Genomic DNA, 8406 nt, shown 5'->3' on the forward strand with positions numbered 1-8406 from the left:
CCTGTATTTTCCAATATCAGTTCCCAGAGGGTAACCTGGTTTTCCAGACGGAGCACAGCCTGTGCTACCTCCAATACCTCATTTTATTTTAGACAGGAAACATTTGCACTAAGTGATTCCAGTGGGACAATTATTGAATCATTTTAAGGCAGATAATGTGTGTCCTTGACTGCGTCTTTGAATTTTAAGAAAGGCGCCTATCCCAGGCCAGGTGGACCCTTGTGAAAGAGATAGTGATTACATTTATGATCGCAAACCCATATGGCAACAAGTAGTAAAACCGATTATATCACCGTAAAAGAATAGGGGATGGTTTGAGTTAAGCCCTTAAGAATGTTTGGTGTTGTGCTATAAAATAACGCTGTGCATGTGTTCAACATCTCACCAAAAAGGAATGATAATCAGACGTAATAGTATTTATCGAGTACAGTGCCTTGTGAATGTATTTTGTGTGCTCTCCTGTGGCTAGCCCTGTATGTATAATTTAAATAGGGACCCCAATTTGGTTTTCCACTGTTGAATGTTGGATATCTAGAGTACTTTAAATACTTGTAGATATGATGAGCAGCTCTTCAACCCTTTCTGATCCACCCAATTTGGACTTGATGTGCCAAGATAAAAAATAAATAAATACTCTGAAAGTTTGACTGCCAGCAACAGATGAAACACTGTAAGCAACGATGACACACACACGCCAGGTGCTGTGTTATTTTATTGCTTGTCCCTTTTATGTTCCACATAACTGTTAGACACAGTCTTCTCAACTGCTTCTTTCTATAAAAGTGGGACTTGAACCTGAGCTTCCTTAGCAGGTGGGGTTTAACATACCAATATGTAGGGTTAGGTCTCCTGTGTGTCCTGTACTTCCCAGAAAAGTCCTGATTGAAGACACTAGAAATCTGTAACTGGATTAGTAGTACTGGACAGCAATAGGAATCAAAGATGCTACTAGCAGGAAGTGCAGGGCCCTCCTTCCCTCTCAAAATCCTGTGTGTATTATGTAAGTTTCTCTCTAACATTTATTATGGGGATCACAAATGTCTAATTACGCCCCAATAACTTTTGTACTGAATTTGTTATTTAAAAGAAAGCATGAAATAGTAGTACGTACTGAGCAACCTCTGTGTTGCACAGGGGGTATGCTAGTTTTTATTTTAAAATACATAGTATATAAAATTATATATATATCATACTTGACAAAATATGCTCCAGGAGACTGGGAGGGAAGTGGGGGCAGGGCTAGGCGATTCATGTAATTTGGCCACAATGATACGCAAATGATGTCTTAACCCCCGCCCTCGGCTACTTAAGTAAAGAAATAGCCAGGAACCAGAGAATGTCTCCCGGACATTCTGGGAAAGTAGGCATCTATAGCTGGGTACACACTACACAGTTTTCATCCAATAATCGGCTAAATCAGCCGACATACGACCTCTCGTTCAAAAGTCGAATCAGTGTGTGCAGTGACACGATGGTCGAAAATCTGCCCAAATGGACGATTGTCGCCTCATTTGGTTGGTCGTACCGTTTAATATTTTCATTCCAATCTCGTTTCCGATATGTAGTGTGTATAAACTTCCGACCGATCCACAACAGTGAGTACGAAATTACAGTCATTGCTCACGACAGCATGGCTGTAAAAAGTCGCTAAAGGGACTTCCGCTCTTCCCTTTATCGTCCTTAACAAGGCTAGTGTGTATGCAGTCCATGGACCGAGCGATCGGAACATCAACCGCATGTAAAATCGCTCGGCATAAAAAGTTGAAATTTCTGTAGTGTGTACCCAGCTTATGTGTATGTGTGTATGTATGAATGTATGTATATATATATATATATATATATATATATATATATATATATATATATATATATATATATATATATAATAAAGATTGATAGATATATAACACATCATCTTCTTGCCAAAATATCATAGTATTGGACGCGAAGACTATAAATTGATATTTTAATTTAGGATTGTCCACTTGTTTTTTTTAACTCTTTATGGAATATTGTTTAACTGCGAGGAGAGTAACAACATTTAAATGGTACTTGTGGAAGAATGTTATTTACCTTTTAAAATGATCGGCTACCATTCAGTTACTTGCAGACTTTCTTTCCTTAGAATTAAGATTCTGAGATTAACAGGTTTAGTGGGAATATGATCCTACAATTGTTTGACTGCATTTGGCACAAAAAGGAAAGAATTGTATTGCTTCTAATAGTAGGAACACTTACATACTGTATGTAGCCAGGACTTTTGTTTTGAAATTAGTTCTATGTAGTTTGATTAATTGAAAATACAGGCAAAGTATGGTAAATATATATAAAAAAGACATTAATACACCTCTCTCATCTATTTTTTATATAAATCCTTCCCCAGATCATAATTTTTTTTTTTATATTTATAAAGTGCCACTAATGCAGCAGCGCTGTAGAGAGAACTCACTCACATCAGTCCCTGTCCTATTGCAGTATACAGTCTAAATTCCCTGTAATATGGACCTGAATGGCAAAGCCAAAACTGAGCTTAAACATTGTTTTACTGGAACTTCACACCTCTGCGCAATGGCCTGTTTTACTGCAGTTTCAAAAATCTCTTCTGGCATTGTGACAGGATTACCTGCTGGAGACTATGGTAATGAGGAATATAGTACACTGTTCTCACCTAGCTCCAAGATACAGACCTACAGAGAGTGTCCATGTTAACTGATAGAGTTGAGCAACTAATGTATGGCATCCACTAATACCACCCACTAGTTTGTTGGCATGCATCCCAAACACGTGTTATGTGGTACGTCACATGTGTAAAAGTATTTCCAAACAACCAATATCAGCTGTACATAACCATCCTTACACCTGGTCTCATAACCATCCTTACACCTGGTCTCTTGTTTGATGAACTAGCATAGACATATCAATGCTTTTGTGTCAGGTGACAATAACCCCTTTTTAGGTGACACATTTAATAATAGCAGAAGTCACTGCATCCTTGCAGGCACTGTCCAGACAGAGGAAATGCAGATTTCTTCTTAACGCTCATTTTACAAGTAGAACATCATCTTCTTGCCAAAATCTCATAGTATATAAGCTGCTCTCTATTATTGTGTGCAAACTGAGAGACATCTGGAAAGGAAGAATATAGATTAATATTTTAATTTAGTCTTGTCCAGTTGTTTTCCAGAAACCTTGCTACATTTTATGTTTCCTCCTCTAATTTATAGAGTTTAGTTCTAATTGTGTACATGTTATATGTCAATATATTTTAACACCTGGCACTGACATAATACAGTTTCAGGGTCTGTACAACATGACCTGAAAGGATTGTTCCAGTACTTCAGTTTTATAAGTATTACATGTCAGATCCTTTGAGACATCTCCACATTGTCTGTGGCTCTCTTGTGTTAGAGCTTTTTTGTGCAATATGTATAAAGTGAGGTCCATCCAAATACTGCAGTAGCTCACTACTTCTTAGTCTACTACTTGTGACACGATTTTCACATAGCTTTTATATTTGTCTGTGTTTTCATTTATTTCACAATAAAAACACAAATACATCATACTTACCAACTTTAAAATGTTGGGTCTCCGGGAGCCTGCAGGGGAGGTGGGCGTGATGGGGGGGGGGGAACTCCAAAATGCACGTCATTTTGGACCCGCCCCCATGACGTAATGATGCGAACGCATCATTTGACAGTGGGGGCGGGGCCAAACGCCGCAATTCACCGGGAATCATGCCGTTTGGGACCTAATTCTGCCCACTTCACTAGGAAGTTCCGGTAGATTGCCACACTCTACCAGGAGTCCGTGAGACTCTCGCAAAATGCTGGAGATTCCCAGACATTCCGGGAGAGTTGCCAAGTATGAAATTCATGACTAACTTTCTGATGTGTTTTGGCATAGTTTTATGTATTTACACCCTTACTAAGGGGCACCACACACACACACACACACACACACAGAGACAGAACAGTTGAGCTGTGGGCCCCAGAGCAGGGAGGCAGGAAGGAGGGAACTGGGGCCCCCCGACCCTCTGTATCTGCCATGTAGCGGCCCCATTATCTCCACGGTGCACGGCAATGGTAGTCCCACACACAGTGGAGGCAGCCATTTTGTAAGCTGAACCAAAACTGAAGAGAATGCAATCAATTCACTCAGAACCAGCATCAAGTTGATATCACTTGTGCCTAGTTCGTTAATAACCTGCTGCTTAATGGTGTCATTTGTTGTCTTCTTACTTTAGATCAGCAAAGACAATGGCAGTTTCCACTGCGTGAGAGAGATGGGTCTATGTTAAGAGATTATTTATCGGTCCTGTAAAGAGAACTAAAGCAATTGTTTTTTTTCCATATGTAAAAACAGATAAAACAATTCCACTAACTTAAGTTTCCTTGGTTGTGAGAACAGTTTTGTTCAGAAACTCTATGGGGCGTATTCAATTGTTAGCGCTAACGCTAACAAACTAGCGCTCAAAAAATCTTACCGTTAATACGGTAATTACTCGCGGAAATTCCGCGAGTAAACTACCGTATTAACGGTTTTCGCGCGCAATATTACCGTATAAACGGTAATATTTTTTGAATGCTCGTTTTTCAGCGTTAACGCTGACAATTGAATACGCCCCTATTAGTTCCTCACTAGGGGCCTGATTCATTAAGGATCTTAAATGAAGAGGTATCTTATTTCAGTCTCCTGGACAAAACCATGTTATAATGCAAGGGGTGAAAACTAGTTTTCTGTTTTGCACATAAGTTAAATACTGACTGTTTTTTCATGTAGCACACAAATATCAACTTTAAATTTCAGTGTACAAATAAGCTATCAAGTATTTGTGTGCTACATGAAAAAACAGTCAGTATTTAACTTATGTGCAAAACAGAATACTAATTTGCACCCCTTGCATTGTAACATGGTTTTGTCCATAAGACTGAAATAAGATACCTCTTCATTTAAGATCCTTAATGAATCAGGCCCTACATTCTGAATGATTTCTAAATAAATCTGTTCCATGTTCCATGTTCCCATGGCAAAATTCTAAAAGTCAAGAAATCATGTAAAGCAGTATATAGTAACTATTTATCAATTTAAATGACATCTTCTAACTTCTCTTCACATATTACAATGTGTTTCCCACTACATATAAAATAAGCTATAAAGTTCCCTAGATACAATGTCATACCTGCCATGACTGTGATTCTCACAAAGTTAAAATTTATTGGAAACATCTAAGGCCTCTTGTAGATTTTTTATTTTTAACAATTTTCCGGACATGAGATTATATTAGGCCAAATTTGTTCTCTAGACATCAATCATCTCTTGTCTAGAGATTAAACTAAGACAGAGATGACATTCTCTTCTATAAACTCACAATTGGATATATCAAAGAACCAGAGTTCTTGGCATAGTGGACTAGCATATGACATTTTAATGGAGTATTGCTAATGCTGACCACACACACAGTGTGATCCATTCAGTCGTCATGACTGCCAAATGACTGGATATATAGCCAGATTGGCCACACACATGGTGGGATTAACTGCACGGATTATCTTGGGGTTCAGATGAACAAAGGATGACAGTTGTCACACGCAGTGAGGTAGGAGGATGACTGTGCACACCTGCAGCCGTAGGCACCAGCTGATCAGTTTCACGTGCAGAAGTTATATTATAGATTGGATTTTTGAGGGGTATGATTTTCATGTTCTGGGAATGCTCCTGTTTGACTGGGGATAACTGTTTTATGTTTTACTTTGTGCAAAATAATTATATACATTTTTGTTGACGAGACTTTGGCTTGTAAACATATTGTAATAAAAAACATTTCATTTTATAGACATTATGAAGGGAAAAATGAAATAAAAATACCCTTGCTATTTATCCTAAAATGGAACTCCCTACTTCTCTCAAGCATAAGGATACTAGATATGTGTGTTTTATAGTTGGTCTAACACCACTATAGGCCTTTGTTATAGAGGTTTGCAGCTTAGTTATGTAAGTGTGTCACCCTCTTATGCTATTGTCCATGGGGTAAATACAATGGGAGATTAGGGTACAACTCTAGTGAGGGCATAACATTTGGAGGAGAGGGAGTGGCTGTATGTTTCATAGTGGTTTAACCTGTAAATTAAGTGTAATATGTTGGTGTTTCTTTTGCAGACCTGGAACTATGGATGCTGTAGAATACATGTCTGGGCCGCGTGCAATGTACAAAGAGAGAGAGCCGCCTTATTACTATGATGTGGCTACTTCAAACATTAAAGGTACTTATTCCAGATCCCAAGCACACCAAGAAGATAGGTTCCCTCCATATCAGCCACCAACAGCCAAGGGTCCTCTCCGACAAGATGTTCCACCCTCTCCACCGCAAGGACACAGATTGCCAGGATATGGTACTGCCGGAAGGTCGGGACAAGATCGGTACCATTATAGAACCCAAGATCCTAGACAGAAAAACCCCATGACTGCCGCAGTCTAGATGTGACTCAATACGTTTGCAAAGACAACACATGGTAGTCGCATGGTATATCAATGGACACAACAAGGCTATATGCTGCTGAATATGAAAATGCCAAAATAGTTTAACGGTACCCTATGGAAAGGTTGTACAATAACCTTCTGTAACGCAATAACCATTCAATAAGTGCATTATGATGTCTAGAGTCTTTTTATATGAATATAGATTATAACCATATGTGTAGTTTACTATATTTCAATTTCCTGAAGATGAAGGAATTTAAGGTATTTGTTTTTCACTTGGTTTGTGTGGCAGCCGCAGGTGGTCATGACATCCATATGTAAGTATCATTTCTAGAATGTAGCATAACTGCAAAAATTACTAACATGTTGGTTTGGTGTTACTGGAAAAATGATCACATTAAAAATGATACATTCCACATACCAGCGTGATCTCCCAGTAACCTAGACATATTATATTGTATTACTAGATTAAATGGGCACATTTTTCTACTTTGTATTTTAAAATCCCTACATTCCCTATTATGCATCACTTTACAGATTTTCTCCAATGTATCAAATGGGCCATCAACACTACGGCTTTTCAGTTACCCACAAGTCATAGCAGATTTCTGTTGATTGCTAGGCTAAGGGGTTTCTTTAATTTTCTGATCACTACCTCTGTCCTGTCATGGCTCATAGCAAACCCCTGGCTGAGTATCATGGAGCTGTAGTTCTGTGGTTTATGATGAAGGTTGCACATGCCTGCTCTAAGCAGTAGGTTGTTATATACTGATAATTTAATAATGGTTATGCAAATCATGACAACTAAACAATAGACTTTTTGCCTTCACAAGTCTTAATGTGCAAAGCAAACGCACAACTTTATGCTGGACTGATTCATGTTTTCTATATTAATTTGGATATGCTGTACAAAAATCAACCTAAATGCAAACGGCATATAAACAGGTGTGATAATTGAAGTTAAAACAAGGCAAAAAGTATATGGGAAAACAAAGCAAGATTTTAAAATACTTAATATTTGCCTTGTATGCCGATGGTATTATGGTGATTACGTAGAATAAGAAGGGGATATCACATTACAACACCTTCCCTAAGGGCTTGGCTACACTTGTTATCCTGACCTGCACACCTGTGTCATGTTCACTAATAGGAAACTGCTGGCCCAATACTCGACAGTCTCCACCATTCTGCGCAGTTTGGGATAACCAAAGCATATTACATCTCTCCCTAGGAGTAAGGCACATGTAGTTGGTCCTGTTGGGGGCCAGCACTTTTGTTTTAGCCAATTATACTGGGTATACAGTACAGAAAATTTCTCCCGATGCGATATCGTTAACGATTTTACCAATGAATGAATGTCCCGATCAGCATGCTCATTCATGTGCGCACATTATACGTTTTACAAGATTTACCTTCAGATGTGTGCCCTTCATCTGTCATAACCATCTGCTGAAAAGATCATGACTCTGTAAACTCTACAGAGGTCTGCCTACACTGCTGGTCGTGAGGACATACACACTGCAGAATTGTAACTACATCGTTGACAGAGATTTTTATTCCGTTTATAAAATCAACTCAAATGATACAATGAGTTTTCAAATGATAATCGCTCAACTTTGCAACACACACACTAAAGCGATCTAGGGCCGAACGGTCGTTTATCATGTGGAGGGGAGGGGTTTCTGGAGACCCAGAAACCCCCCCTGCGTGCGCCACTGGTGTAGCTGAGCCCAGGAGTGACAGGTGGTTCAGTTATGAACAGAAAAGCCATATTCTACATATTCTAACAAGGACCAAAACCTGGAACTAACAGAACTAGTTAATATTTTAAAAATTCTGCAAACAAAAAAGACAACAAACCAATAACAAAAACAAAACGGGAGAGAGCTGAAAGGTACAAGTATAGTTCATGTTCAAAGTGAATTCAGC

General features: G+C 38.7%; 1 protein-coding gene across 1 annotated transcript in view; it reads left to right on the top strand.

The window, feature by feature from the left end:
• The window catches only part of PARD3B (par-3 family cell polarity regulator beta), a 1062783-nt gene extending 1055364 nt beyond the window's left edge, over positions 1 to 7419 (top strand). The window contains exon 23 of the mRNA XM_075180190.1: positions 6157 to 7419. Coding sequence (XP_075036291.1) covers positions 6157 to 6475 — 319 coding nt within the window. The 3' untranslated portion in view covers positions 6476 to 7419. The remainder of the gene's footprint in view (positions 1 to 6156) is intronic.
• Positions 7420 to 8406: the final 987 nt, after the last annotated feature.

Source organism: Mixophyes fleayi, chromosome 7, assembly GCF_038048845.1.
Source record: "Mixophyes fleayi isolate aMixFle1 chromosome 7, aMixFle1.hap1, whole genome shotgun sequence".
Classification (NCBI taxonomy): domain Eukaryota; kingdom Metazoa; phylum Chordata; class Amphibia; order Anura; family Limnodynastidae; genus Mixophyes; species Mixophyes fleayi.